The 15,902-nt window shown below is 36.1% G+C and overlaps 1 protein-coding gene across 1 annotated transcript in view; it reads right to left on the bottom strand.

Annotated features, from left to right (window-relative positions):
* SEMA3C (semaphorin 3C) overlaps positions 1–15,902 on the bottom strand; it is a 164,732-nt gene that overhangs the window by 80,356 nt on the left and 68,474 nt on the right. The window contains exons 3-4 of the mRNA XM_016199829.2: positions 3,474–3,634; positions 2,300–2,362 (exon numbers count right to left, since the gene is read on the bottom strand). Coding sequence (XP_016055315.1) covers positions 2,300–2,362; positions 3,474–3,634 — 224 coding nt within the window. The remainder of the gene's footprint in view (positions 1–2,299; positions 2,363–3,473; positions 3,635–15,902) is intronic.

Genomic DNA, 15,902 nt, shown 5'->3' on the forward strand with positions numbered 1-15,902 from the left:
CTAGAATAAAACCCTCCACCAGTTGTTTATGTTGTGTATACTAATTGGTTGTATGGCAGAATTTAAAGATATCTATGAATGATATTACAGCATGACAAAACTATGGGAAAACATAAGCAGATATTGAAGATTTTATCTAATGACATTAATTATAAGAAAGCAAATGACAGAGCATTTCTATTTTGCCAAAGGGAGAGAGAAATCTAATGACCTGGCTTAGATTCTTTAGAAAATTTACAGTAAGTTTTGGAACAAGAATATACAAAGGCATCTAAATGCTACATATTCTGTATGAATGGGAAATAAAAATCTTTTTGAACAAAGGACAGTTAAATCCAGTAATTATAGCCACAGGATATTATTGTGGCAAAAAGCAAGTCATGATCAGATACAAATCAGTGGATTAAATCTCTACATTAGAGAATGAAAGAAAATAGTTTAATTCATGCACAATTATTGAAATAATAGCTTCAGGGGACAAAAAAGTGCACTCCACAAAATTATACTTCATTCTACTATTGGTTCCCTAGAAGGCAATTGTAATATTTTTACAAATGTTTATTCCAAATTTTTCTGGGTTTTTCCCTCCAGAGAGTGGTTCATAAGATCCTATGGGTAGCAAGCATGCTCCTGCAAGCTCCTTCTGGCCATTTTAAAATTTCTCTTATAAGATGAATTATGAAACTGAAAAAGTAAGACCCATTGCTGAGTCACTCCTGATGAGCTCTCCTGCCAAAAACACCTTCCAGTGAGATTTAGAGATTCAACACTCCAGGTTCTTCCATGGACCTGCACTGAGCCTGACTTTTTCAGAACCTGAAACCTGGGACTGTTAAGTTACTGAAAATAAAAATTTCATTTCACACTTTCTCCTTCCACAAGGATTAGTCTTTTCTCTCAACCAACCTGATGAATCTTTGAAATGCTTACTACAAAGTTTCAATGCACAGCCTTCTCTTCTGAAATCAGCATTTCTCACCTCTACACTTATAATGCTACACACTTATGTTTTGTCAACACTAAGTTGAGGCTGTTATTTGTCATGACCTCAGGCCTGATTTTGTGTGTGTGTGTACATTGTTTAGTTTTGCTACCCAATCACCATATTTCAATCTCACACCTGCATTAGCATGTATTTCCATGCTTATTAGATTAATGTTGACTTCTCCAACAAGATAATAAAGTTGATGAGAGTCAAATATGTCTATTTTGGCACAAAATTGTATTTCTAGCAATTAACACTATGTCAGATGCACAATAGGTGCTCAATCAATATTTGTTGAATAAACGATTGAAAGAATGAATAAATAAATAAACTTCTTGCCCTGGCTGGGTGGCTCAGTTGATTGGAGCATCATTCCATATACCAGAAGTTTGTGGGTTCGACTCCTAGTCGGGGCACATACAGGAGGCAACTAATCAATGTTTCTCTCTCACATTGTTGTTTTTCTCTCTCTCACCCCCTTCCTCTCACTCTCAAAACAATAAACATATCCTTGTGTGAGGATAAAAAAGACAAAGAAACTTCTTTACCAAATTATTTATATAAGTGTAGTGATTTCAATGTTTGGATCCTTTATGTTATTTTTTATGATTTGAGGTAAGATGAAATGACATATATGCTTCACTCTAAACAGTAAATGACTTGTGCACATTAAAGATTTCCTCCATGTATTTCTTTTATAATAGTCAAGAATAATCTGTCAGTTTCAGCAAGTCATTAGTAGAAATCAATATGGATATATTCCTTAACTCTTTATGGAATCGTACCTAAAGGAACACAATTTGTACAAGTGTTTCACACTGAAAATGTATTGATATTTATACCTGTCTTGATTTTTGTTTCTATGGTTATTTTTAATTAACAAAGATACCAGCCATCACTGGTGATTTATGCCTCTGGAATGTGCCACTAGCCACAGCCTTTTTGCTGAGGACCTTTCTTAGGAAAAGCCCACCTGGCATCTGGGAGTTGATGCAGATTCTTGCATTATCATTATTTCAGCAGCCTGCTGAGAATTCCACAGGTTGGATCCTCTTGGAACAGGGTTATTACTGAAATCCATCATGAAAAGTGTCAGGGTGCAATAATGAAAGCAAGCCAGGAAATTTTTACCCAGTCAGGAATTCCTAAATTACAATGTTTAAGAGTTCCAATCTTTCTGTATTTACATTTTTTACCATGTGTCCGGCAGAGGACTTAAAACACCAACACCCGTTGTCTCACTCTTGGCTGCACTCAAGGTACATGAATTCGAAGACCAAATATTTAAGTTTTGGGTTTTTTTAAAGCACTCACTGTGGGATCTTTGCCAGCCATTTTGCACTCTTCGACTTTGATTGTAGATGCTGGCCAGAAAACCTGCTCAGAAAGAAAAATAGAGATTGTATAAATCTCACTGTGCATAGGACAGCTCAATGTTCTTCATTTACTTTGTGCTAACGGATTTCTTTAAGGTATTTTTATATTTATATTTCAAACTTCTATCTTCTTTCATTTTATAAACTTAAATTAATGAAGATTTTATTATTTTATTCTAAAACTTATGTTGTTATTCCTTCCATCAACTTTTATTTTTAACAAAAGCCTTTCAATATGTGCCCACTTACTAATGATATAATATTAAAATGAGGTCATTATTAATATTAATGTGTACAATATAATGTATATTTCACCCCTTTGGATTTATAGTACACTTTTCCCAACTGCTTATATCATAATGAATTTACGCTTACATTGCAATCTAAGTTTAATTTTATTTTGGGTAAACTACACAGCCAGGCTGGTAAATTTAGTTAAAATGGGCCCCTAGGTACATCAAAAGTTAAAAAAACTTGGATAAAATCCACGAGATTCCGGCTCTGAAATACTGTACTGGCATCCCAAGTCATTACAGCCTTGGCTAAGCCCTGGTAGTGATGATTATTTTTTTAATTGTCTGTTGCCCATTCTTAAAATAACAAGTTTGGAAATCTCCTTGCTGTAATACATTTATAATTAATCTACTTTTAATTCTTTACTCCAGTGAAGCTCAATTTATTTCCTTATTGGGAAACAGAATGATAAATACTGGCCACATTGTTCAAAGAACAGTGCATTGAGTAATTGTGTTTCTTCCAAGGTCTTCTTGGATTACAAATAAATTACAAGGTAGGTCTTCCTTTAATATGATCATTTTTTCATGTTATACTCCATGCTTCTCTTTTTTCCTTTCTATATATGTATAAGCAGGAAGTGTTTTCTCATTTAGCTGCAGATTTTAGATTGTTCAAAACTATAAAACTAGACAAAGAGAATTGAATTGATTATATTTTCAGTCCATTAAATAACTACTAACTTCCAATTATTTATAACTATGTGGCCATTATTTTCTATCATAACAAAATACAGAATTTTGCATTGTATTTGAAATTTTTAAAGAGAAAAGCACCTAGGAGGGTCAACATTGCCCTCATGAAAGTAACACACTTACACTCAAAGTTTCTTGACTTATATTGTTAATATTCAAGGAAAGAATGTGATCTTTGCTGCCCACATATAGCCGGTCCTGATCTTCATCCATTAATAGGATCCTGTAGTCTAAAGGATGGTGAGAAAGGCTGAAGTATTCAAAGGTCTTGGTTTCTCGAAGCTCTGAAATAGTGAACAACACAGTGAGAACAGAGTATCTTGTTTCCAGGATTCTATTATTTTTAATAAAAATTATCTCACAGAAATATTTTCCAAAAAAGTAAAGATACATTTTCCTCCTACAATAATAAATTAATTTTAAAATAGAAGTGTTTCAGTGAATATTTTTTATTGTCTCTGAAATAAAACATAAATCAAAAAATGCAATTTTAAAGTTTATGGTGATGATATTTGATTACAAAATTATTCACATTTTGCAAGAATCTCAAGTCCATTTTATTCCTGGCTGTCATCAGCTCAAGACCAGTTAAAACATATTAACCAAAGATATATAGTAATTAGCAGATTAAAACATAAACAAAGCCCAACAAACAAATAAACAATAGCAGTGTGAATATCTTCTTAGCCTGTCTTAATGTTTTAGTGTTGGACTCAGCACATCATTTTAGAATTATTTCCTACTCCAAATATTTACCTTATTCCTCCAACATAATTCTAACCATTTTAATATATTTTTCTATAAATTACTCAAAAGAAACCTATTTATCCCATTATACCTCACTCAAAAGGCAATGTCATTTAAATGTTTATGTATATATTAGAAGAAAAAATAATAAATTTTCAGATGATCTGAATTTTTGGATTTCAGCATCTCAATATTCAGTGACTCATGCTCATTTTACTTCCTTTCCATTAAATATATGCGGGTATAGCTGAACTTTGAAGATAATGCACCATGACAATACAAAGATCGGTAACAATTATAGCAGGTTCAATTTTCTTTCCAGTCAAAATGTTCTTTTGCACAACTTAAGACTTTTCCATTCAAAGAGTTCAGATTTTCTTTGTTCTTTCAATTATGATTTTAAGAGAGTGAAAATCTACAAGAATCTGCTTTCTGGGATTATTGTTTCAATGATGAATTATTTCTTAATTTTTAGTCACTGAATCACAAATACATTTCTAGAAATTCTGATAGGGCTGTGATTTGACTTAAACCAAAATTGGAAATTATAAGAATTCTTGTAGGAAGCTATGAATTACATTCTGTGAGCACTTGGGCTATATCTTATATGTGACGATAGAGAAGTCACATATTTAACCTGTTTTCTGTTCACACTGGTTCAGAATGTCTGCCATAATATCCTTCAAGTAGTTTTATACCTAGCCAATAATCTGAAAATGCCATGGGAGTAACCTAGTGATTATGAAGCCAGGCTATGGAATCTAACTTCCTGTGATGTTGAACAAGTTACTTCTCTGTATCATAATTTCCTCATTTTTAAAAACAAGTATCTTCTACCACAAGTTTCCATAAAAATTGATTGATTTAATACATGTAAATATTTTAAATGAGTGGCAGAGAAAGTATTCAATAAATTCTAATAGTTATTACTGTTAGTATTATCAAGTTTGAATCATTGGTTATAAGAAGGACATATGGAGCTAAATAAAATATACACTTTCCTACTTTTTACCTTTCTTGTTAATTTAAGGAACTATATCCCTAAAATTAATTACACATGATCTTAAAACATAGGCTCTAATATTCTTTCCATATGACAATAAAGTATAGAACTTTTTATGTGAAAGAAACCATTAAGAAGTTAGAAAAAATATTTCAGAAGAATCTTGAGAAGTCAATCATGAAAGGATATAAGAACAAAAAACATTGAAAGATAATTTAAGCAAGAGACTAGATGGCAAATCTCTGGAAGGAGGGTTTTGAGATGTTGAGCACTGTGCAGGTGTGCTAACATAGTTACCGAGCCTCGCTAGGGATCATAGACAGGCGACATTGTTAGCAGTGGTTGTGTCACTGGCTCAGAAACTTCCTTCAGGAGGAGAAGAAGAAAGTGTGGTGGGATGTCATCAGGAAAAATGTCAACCCCTGCTAGACCAGAGCTTTTTACTGAAATAGGGAAAAATTACAAGGGTTCAGAACATGAGAGAATATAGAATCTAACAAATGTCTCTCAAAGGCTGTATAAGTCACAGGCTTCCTTGACTTTGCCTAAAATCCAGGGTGTTTTATAAAACTTGCTTTTCATCCTATGGAGAAGATTCATGGTTGTGTAATTTTTCTGTAAAACATAGGAGTACAGCTTACAGTGCAGAGTAGATGTTCAATGCATACCTCTTCAATAAATAACTCTCCAGTAAAATACATGGATTAAAGAAGTAAAACGTGACTGAGTTCGTGGCCTCTTGGGATCATCCACTGGCATCTGAATCCTGGCTCTGCCATTTTACTTCTTTATGTATTTGGCAAGTGCCTTTATCCCTCTGTACTGCAGTGTTTTCATCTGTAAAGTCAGGATAGTAACAGTACCTACATCATAGAGGTTTTGTAGGTATAATTGTTAATATACATCAAATGTTTTAAAGAGTGTCTGTCCTCTAGTGACATTGGTTATGTATTATGTCCTTGGACAAGACATCAAGCTTTTGTCAGCAAAATAAGAAGAACAAATTTTTACATGGGGAGAAAATATGGAGGGCTAAATTTTCTGATTTATATTTATTCATATATTTAATTTTTTTTCACATATAGAATAATCCACTCAAATTCTTTGAGCAAGAGAGTACAATAATAAAATTCTTTTTAAGAGAAGTAATTTTTTTGAGTGTGCAGAACAACTTTGGAGTATGTGCGACTGGAAAACTAACAGATGCTGTTTCAGAGATGATGCTGATAAAGACCTGCTATGCTAGAAGTGAAAAGAAAGCTGATGTGAGGAACACACAAAAGGTTAGAAATGTTTTTATATGAGGTTGGGCTTGAGACAAATGGAAGACATAAATGTCCACTCCCAAAGTTGTAAACTAAGAACAGGAGAAATAAGTGTACATGCCTTTACCACTTTGGGGGGATTCAAAATTTCTTTGGTAGAGAGATTCCTTGAGTCTTGATAGTTTAAGTTGAAATCAAAACAGAGCTGTCCTATGAACATGTAAAATTAGATAACCAATTTGCCATTAGAAATATCAAATCTGCAGGCAGGGCTTTCCAATTCTGCTTGTGGATTATGTGAAGCTCTGAGAGCAAATAGGTAGGTCTGATGAAGTGTAAGTCTGAAGTGAAAAGCAAAACATAAAGATGAATTGAGGGCTGGATCTAAAAACAGCAGCTCTGTAACTGCACCTGTGAGTCATGATGTAAGGCAACAATGTGGTATTGTGGCAAGACTACAGATCTGGAGTTGGATAATTGTGAGTTGAAATCCCAGCTTCATCACTTAGGAGGTCTGCTACTTTAAGAAAGCTACCTCACTTCTCCCAGTTTTGATTTCTTCATCTATAAATTGGTTATATTACAACAAAGTTCAAAGGATGGTCTACCAGTACACACAGAGGATCAATGTGTGTTCCTTTCAGCAGGAGACACAGCTGACCTTTGTCTAACACATATTTTTCTTTTCTTCTCTGCTGGCAGCGCTGGTCTATGCCAACCATAGTGGTTTCATCCCCCAGCCAGTGAGTGGTTTAAATGTGGCCTTGTGACTAGTTATGGTCAATGAGATTTAAAGACAAACCTTCTGCAGGGTATTGAAAAAGTTTCTTGGATCTTAAAAAGTAGCACTGGAAAAAGGTGGTTTCTTTTTCTACCTTTGGACATTGGTATGTGAGCATATTATACTTGCAGCTACCAAGAAGACTGCTAGCTGAGAACAGCAAGAAGAAATTTAGGGAAAACCCCCACAAACTCAGTTCTTTAAGAAAGCATTTAACCTCCAAACAAACCCTAGAACTACTCTATAACTGAACTACTTGTTATTCAAAAAAATCCTCACATTTCTTAGGTACCTTGAATTGAGGTTTTCATTTCCTGTTGATGAAACCATTACTAACTGGTATGTCTTTGGAGTGTTCAAAGCCACTACTACCTTTTCACCCTTTCTACCATGATTTGTTTAGTTTGCCTCTTTTAAAAAAAAAATACTGCTTTTTCCCCCTTTTCTTCCTAATCTATAATAAAGTAAAATCAAGAGTGCGATCTTAGTAAGGAAAATAGCCTAAATTGAATTTTACCTGCAAGCAACAAACAATGGCAATTCTCCTCTATGTGTTTCATTAGAAAATAATCAGTTTCTTGCATTAATTCAAATACCACAGGGAGCAATAACTGTGTTAACTTAAGACTTTTCTGGTCCAAGGATTTTTATCTATTTTTCTGAGCCATAAAGCTATCTTCAAATTTAATTACCTTTAGCTCATTGACAGTTGACAGCTGTTAACCAAGGAAGATTTACTTTAGAAGTGCCCCTGTTGGAAGCCAAGAAGCCAAGGTTATTTAGTTAAAATGCTATTTAAATTGCTGTTAGTTAGCCATAATTGAACTTTGGGGCTTGGGAAAAAAAACAAAACTTTTTTTTCTTTTTTTTTTAGAATAAAGAGATGACTTCAAAGCATTGAGGATATTTCTCTATCTATAAAAGGAATGACTAAAGCATCCATCATTTTGACTTAATGTAGATCCAAGTTAAGTCAATGAATGATTCAGTTATTTGGCCACAGTTAGGGAAAATGACTGATTTAATGTTGTGGCTACAGTGAGAAAAGGAAATCACAATTACTGGCTTCTCATCTAAACAAGTGAAAAGAGTGGCGCTGTCCTACAGTTCTTTAAATCTCAGCAATGATGTTAGCCTTTTTACAGCACTGGAAGTACAACTAGTTGTGTGTTTTCTCAGGACATGCTCAACTGATTGAAAGGAACTCTGGCTGAGAGTATGTGGTATTAGAAAATGTAGTGGCCCCAAAAGGGCAGTGTAGGTCTCTAAGTCCCTGGGAAAATCTCCTGGGAAACGTTATTAAAAAAATACTTCATGCTTCTTTCCTGAAATCTACATTATTGTAGAGCTCTATGATGGAAAATTACTGTAATGCTTTCCATGCCAATGTTCCCTGAGGGAAAATCTGCAGCTCAATATGCTTACCTGAAATTCATATATTGACATGGACTTTGCCTTTTGATAGAAATTATTGTGAGCCTTGAGAATTTAACCAAGGCTGGGAGAGCAATACATTCCCCCAAAATATAAACCCTAGCAATATAAGCCTTGGGGTCCTACTGAAGATAGTCAATATATTGCTGTAGCAGTTACAACATAGTTTAATATATAGAAACACATGCTGTCTGTAGAACACTCCTTATCCCTAACCACATTAAGAACTAACCTTTGTTCTCTGTTATATCAGTCAGTGATCTTAACGTTTGACGTGACTTAAGTCAAAAGAATTCATTCATGTGCTCAGAAATGTGATCTTGGTGGAGGAGGGTGAAGAATCTAGAGTTTTCTTTTATGAATAATATATATTTCAAACTACTAAGAAGGGGAACTCATTTGCTCAGAATACTAAATTATCTTTGGCCTTTTATAAATTTGAAATATAGACAAAAGATTACTTGATTGAAAATCAACTCTTAGGGGTCTATTAGAAACATATGCGATGGTTATTCATTTATTATATTTAAAGTTTACGATGTACTATTACTTTATGTAACTTATGTACTCAATACATATTTATTGAGCTCTTATCACAGTGGGCTAGACCCTTTGCTGAATAAGAGGACACAAATATGAAGATACCATGACCTTATGACAACTCCACTATTACAGTCATGCTTCACTTAATGATGGAGACACATTCTGAGAAATGAGTCTTCAGGTGATTTTGTCATTGTGCTTAGATCATGGAGTGCTTACACAAACTAAATTGTATAGCCTACTCCACACATAGGCTATATGGCACAGCCTATTGCTCCCAAGCTACAAACCTGTACAGCAATTTACTGTACTGAATACTGTAGGCAATTCTAATATTATTTGTGCACCTAAACAGAAAAGATACTGTAAATGCTATGCGAGCCCACTTGCAAACACTAGGGGTGCAAGGGGAGGGCTGTGAAGGCAGGCGCCCTGGGAGGGAGGCTAGATATCAGGAGGGAGGGAGAAAGGGAGAGAAAGAGAAGAGCGAGCAGAGGAGAAAAAGCAAGAGCAGAGATTCAATGAGACCGAGAGAGGTAAAGCTCGAGATGAGAAATGATAAAAGGGAGAGGGGAGGGGAGGGAGGATAGAAAGAGGAGAGCGGGAGAAAGGGAGGGCGAGAGGAAAGAAGGGAAGTGAGTTTGTGCACAGGAGTGCGTGTGCGTGTGTGCCTGCCAGTGTGCGAGGCAGGGGCAGCTGTGCACGCAGTGGGCTCCCAGGCACCCCTCCTCCCCAGCCCACCCTTCTCCCTTCCTAGGTAACGCTGTGGCCCAGCTGCCAGCAAGCTGGCTGCACAACACAATGAGCTTTCTTGTCTATTTAAACCACCCAGAGGTAGCAGTAAATTCAATAACGTAGTTGGGTCCAAGCTTTTCTTTCAATACTGCAAACATTTGCTTCTAATCCATTACGATCTTATGGGAACACCGTAGTATATGTGGTCTGTCTTTGCAACTTCCATCACTGTGTGTCACATAACTGCATTCCGTTTGCCTGGCCCACCATGTAGTTCCCAACATAAACCTGAGCTCTCCCTCAGGTAGAATGTGCACCTACAAATTTCAAAGTAAATTCTTAGAATTTCTATTCTTTAAGAGATATTGCTACCCACGGGATAATTTCCTCTTCTGAATATCTGTTCTCAGAAGAATATTAAGTAGAGTGGGCTTGAATGGCCCAACCTCTCCCTGAGGCTCACTCTTTTTAAACTTGGTTAAAAACTAAACTTCACCTGTCCCTTTAGGGACAAACAGGCACATCAAAACAAGAGCAGTGAAACTTCAGAAGACTGAAACCACAGCCCCTAATTCTTAAGGCAAAGAGAGACCAGAAGGCTTGTTGATAAAACCATATTTGCTCAAAAATAATAGTTCTGAAAAGCTACCACTTTTGGGTTTATCAGTAGGAGTATCTCTTCTAGGTACTTTATAAAATTATTTCATTTAATTTGCATTCAGAGCTTTTGTGTTAGGCCTTAACATTATTCTTCTTCTGCGCATAAAGAAACTAAAATTTAGCAAATTTGAGCAATGTAACAAAGATCACAGTAATGAGTAGAAGAGGCTAGAGCCAGGATTCAAAGCAAGGCGAGTTTCTTAATCCCTGAGCTCAATCAGATACTCTCTTGTTTTTCAAATCAGACAGCAAACTCTAAACTTCTTTGCTGGGTTTCTATCATGTTCTTCTCCTGCACATGAGTCAGTACAGTATCAAATGTAGCATAAAAATTGCCTCAGCCTCTCAAATTTCCTTTGTCAGTTTGGGGAATGGGTAGTGGGGTAGGGAGACCACATTCCAACAACTTAATGGTAAAATTTTCAGAGATGCTGTTCTCACTAAACCACCATAGCAAGTCTGAGAAGGGCTACATGAATGTGAGATCCGAGAGTCAGACAGTTTCATGTACAAGATAAAAGCTTCCACTTTTCTATTTTTCTAATATATATATTAATATATAACTTAATATATACTAATATATATATCTTTATTGATTTCAGAGAGAGGAAAGGAGAGGGAGAGGTAAAAATATCAATGATGAGAGAGTCATTGATGAGCTGCCTCCTGCACACACCCCCACTGGGGATCAAGCCCGCAACCCGGGCATGTGCCCTGACCAGGAATCGAAACCCAAATGCCTGGATCATAGGCTGATGCTCAACCACTGAGCCACAGCCAGCTGGGCTCTATGTTTTTTGATGGATGGACATGATTAGCTAAGTGGAAGCAAAATGCCAAATGGATGAAAGAAAGCATAAGGAAGACAATTCTAGTTAGTGAGTCTGGCCAGGAAAGGGCGATAGTAAACACAGAATATATCTCCCAGGTGCTGTGCCAGGGGGCAAATTAGCCTAAATACAGAAAATTTTAAGAAAGATAATTCTCATTCTGGTTTGGCCCAGACAGTACAGTTTGTGGCTGTTTTCCCATCAAATAGCTCGCCCTTTGCACTTAAAAGATTCATGGTTTGGATGTTAAACTATATGATTACTCTTAAGCTCCCTCCTCTCATCTTGAATGGCTTTCTATTACTTTAGAACAAAATCCAAAAGTTCTAAACATGGCCTTTAAGGCCTGCCATGATCTGGTTCCAGACTACCTAGGTAGAAAATCTCAACCTTCACTACAGTACTTGCCTGTTTTCTTTGTGTTCTCACTCTTCTGGTCTCCTTTTCATATCTTCAATCTATTTGCCTTCCTCATTTCTGCCTTAGAGCCTTTGTGCAAGTAATTTCTGCTGCTGAAAGGATTCTTCCCGCTTTCCTCTAACTCCTACTCATGCCTTAAGCAGAAGCTTCAACGTAACGTAGGTGTCACCGCTTCACAAAGACTTCCCTAATCCTCTCGATGAGGTCAGGTCTCCGGTCTGCTGATATTTGTTCCATTTCCCTCTGTGGTTTTCTCTTCTCTGAAAGGCTGTCTGGAAGTGGAAGCTCATTCTAAATGATCTAAGATGCCATAGGTTTTGTGGTGAGGGACTTGCTAAAACCCAATCTGTCTTCTGTAGAGTTTTACAGTTGAGCTGCCTCTGAATATGAGATAAAGGTCTTTGTTCATTCACATTCTACCCCTTTTTTCTGCTATATTGAGTTTTATAATCTTTTAATCTTGGTGAATTAAAAATTATGAACATAAACCAATAAAATGAGAAAAAATGCTATCAAATTTCAAAACTTGGAGTGTTCACAATAATATTTTATTAGTATTAAAAGGTAAGGTGAATGGAGGGGGAAGCCCTATTTTGGAATTAGCCAACTTGGGATGAAGTTCTAGCTTCATCATTTGTTGATACGATATGGGGCTTGGTTTACGCCCTTCCTGCAGTCACTCCCTCTACCTTCCCGCCCCCACTTTAGACCTTAAATCTACAAGACATAAGGAAGAACGAGATTATTTATTAATCAGAATGATCTCTAATGTTCCATGCAGCAATAAAAATGTTCATGAAAATCATTCCTTTTTCACACTCTAGAAGTATTATCTATTGTCATAGAATATCTGTAAAGTTAGTATAATCCTTCCCATTACTATACATCTGATAGGAACAAAGGGCCTGTTTTAAAATCTTAGAAATATGACCACAGTAACATAACTGCATCTTTTCTGGAAAAAAAACAAACAAACAAAAAATGAAGGAAAACCAAAAACCAAACTTTTTTCCCCCCATACCTAAAGTATATCCTATTCGTGTTGTGTGGTTCAAGAAACTGAACAATTATAATTCTAACTTCCCATTTTCTAAAAGCAGACATGAAACCAGACTTCAAAGATGTTAGTTGCCAATATTAGGCTCCTTGTGTGGGAAGTTGTGTTGGACTTTATCTCAGGGTATGAATAATATACAATTAGGGAATAGCTAAAATGTCTAGGGAGTCTCTGAACTGGAAGGGAGTAAATTCTGAAAAGTGGAACCAAGTCTGAACCTCTTGCTAAGCTGTAGAGGATGGCATGGATGGGCGTTGCTACTGCCAGGGAGGCCTCTTTCAGAGTGTCCACTGGACAGGTAAACAAGGGAGATAAACTTGTAGAGGAGGAAACACTTTATCTGACGCCTCCTTCCCAGAGCTCTTGATACTTCTGAAGAAGCTGCTTTGGGGCAAAGTGTTCAAAATCAGTGTGTCCAAGGTGAGACCAGTAGTTCCAAGGTTGTCAGCAGAACAAAAGCAGAAATATAACAATAGAAAGGCAAAAAAAAGAGAGGGATATAATAATAATTGGAGCTTGAGAATGGAGCTGTAAATCAGTGTACTTCTACTAATATAATGTTTGTAGTCACTGCAATTGTTTATGCAGAGATTTGAAGATCTGAGAAACATTTTCTAGGCCTGTTCAGTTTTAAAAGTAGGCTATCTTCAATGTGAAAGCAGTTGTTAAAAAATATTCACAGAAAATAAGGTAGGAGGATATATTTTAAAATATTAATACTAAAAGTCTTGGGGTGGTAAGATATAGAAATTTAAAGACTTGGAGACAATATCTCAGACCAACGCATGTGCAGTGGGCCAAGTGAAGAGCTGAGGCTGACATGGAGTACGTGCTGGCAAAATCCCAGAGCACAGAGTACAATAGGCCCCACACTCCCACTCTGAACCCCAATGTGACCACACTAAACCATTACATGCAGATTCCTGCAGTAGCATTTAACGCTTGTCTATCACACAATTTATACTATTTGCTGGTTTCCCATGTTTTCCATAAAGCTTCCTTTGCATATATTGAGGATTCCAGTGGCAACATCTGCTCAGCAAGTATACTTGATTAGAGCAAGTGTAGTAGAAGATTCCATGGGCTGAGTGAAGTCTCTTGCCCCATTTCTCCCCCATAAAGTTTTCTGAAACTTCATCCCACAGTTTTCTATGACATAAAGCTTACATTTTATATAATACAGCAGGCTCTACACAAAATTAAAATATTATTTGAGGTATATATTTACTCATTCATTCAATAGATAGTATATGAGCCAGAGGCCAGGTAAAAAGATGAAAAATCTTGGTCTCCCCCCTCAGAGTGGATAGTCTAGAATGGAGGTACCCTAACAATTGCAATGCAAGAAGATGCCTTGGGAAATTAAGGGAACATTGAAGAAGATTAAGTTGCCTTGGAAATAAAGGGAAATCTTAAACAGAAGGAAGTGCTTGACCTTATTTCTTTATTCAACAAATACTAGTTGAGCCACTCTGTTAAACTAATACGTCATCATATTAATAAATGCACTAAGTATTGTAAAAGACAGGATAAGTGTTTAAGGCAGAGACAGCTGCTTTACATCAGGGGTTGGAAAAAGCTTCTGTGGGGAAGTGTAATATAAGCTGTGACCTGAGGGATAAATATGAGTTCATAAAGAGATAAGCACTCTCCAGGGACTGGAAAGAGTTTGTGTAGAGATCCTTCTGTGGAAGAGTCAAGGATGATTAGTTTCATTGTTGATAAAGAAGAGGATTTGAGTGGTCTTTTCTAAGCAGAAGGAAGGAGTCAACCAACATGACAGAAATGCAACTTCCTGAATGTCACACAAGCAGCATGCAAAGATGCATACTTTGTGTAACAAACAAAAGTGACTGAATTTTTCCAAAGTCGCTTGAGGTACCAATGAAAAATTCAGCGAAAGTGCATGATTACCACTTACAAGTTATAATATGATAACAAGTGAATAAAGTAGAATAAAATATTTGTATAACTAAGCTATAAGATGTCTGCATAAAAATAAGTATGAATGGACAAAAATCTTGGAAAAAATTCAACTTAACATTCTCCTGCATAATGTGTTCAATTAAAAGTAAGATTCTGATACTACTAATGGCTCAATTCAATATTCTGTCAGTTACAAGAATTAATCAAGAATCAAGCAGTGCAAACTTTCTCTACAAGCCTGTATGATGGAAATATAGTGTCATACAGGAGTCTGGTTGCACTGCACCTAACAAAATGTTGATCTAGACAAGAAAAGAAATACCAATTATCCCTAACTGGAAAACAGCTATATACTACAGACATTTTTTGATCACTAGATTCTTTCAGAATGATGAAGACCACCCACAACTTTCAGTAAGATAGACTGTTTAGAATTTAACAACCCTGTTCCCCCCACCAACCAAAAATTATTGAACTCTGCTTTTGTTTGATACATTCTTAAACCCATTTTCATCTGCACACAGGAAAAATATAATAAACTATATACCCTAAAATCTCAAATCCAAAGAACCAGACTTTATGAACAAAGAAAACAGAGACATTTTCCTAAAGAGACAGCTATTTTATCTAAACATTATTTAAGTCAACATGACTCATTGTTTAGCCTAGTTATTGCATTTGGCTTCAAAAGAAAGAAACAAGTTTGGGGAAACTAGAGGACAGTGGAAACATGTTCATTTTACTTTAAACATATTCATCAGTCATTCAATGCAGAAGTTCCCTTTTGTCCGTTTCTCTTGTATCTCTCTCCCCTGACATTGTCTGAAATACAAGGTCAGTGACTCTGCAGTGCTCAGTTGCTGCACTGATTTAAACAAAGTCACTGGGAGTGTGCCTCTACAGAGTATGAGAGCCACCCTTTGATTCTTTTCAAGAGAAGCACAAAGGATCCCACCATGTTTTCTGCAGCTTTGAAAAGCCCAAGACTCACCATATATACAATGGTTTTCAATGCATATGCAAGGCATTTCTCTTTTCTTTATCCTAGTTTGGGAAACCATTTGTTTCCAAATTTCACATGATGGTATTTTATGATGGAGTGGCTGCAGCAACACTCAGTCTTTCAAAAGAGAAGATCAGTGTTCACTTTT

This window comes from Miniopterus natalensis, chromosome 10, assembly GCF_054644295.1.
Source record: "Miniopterus natalensis isolate mMinNat1 chromosome 10, mMinNat1.hap1, whole genome shotgun sequence".
Lineage (NCBI taxonomy): Eukaryota > Metazoa > Chordata > Mammalia > Chiroptera > Miniopteridae > Miniopterus > Miniopterus natalensis.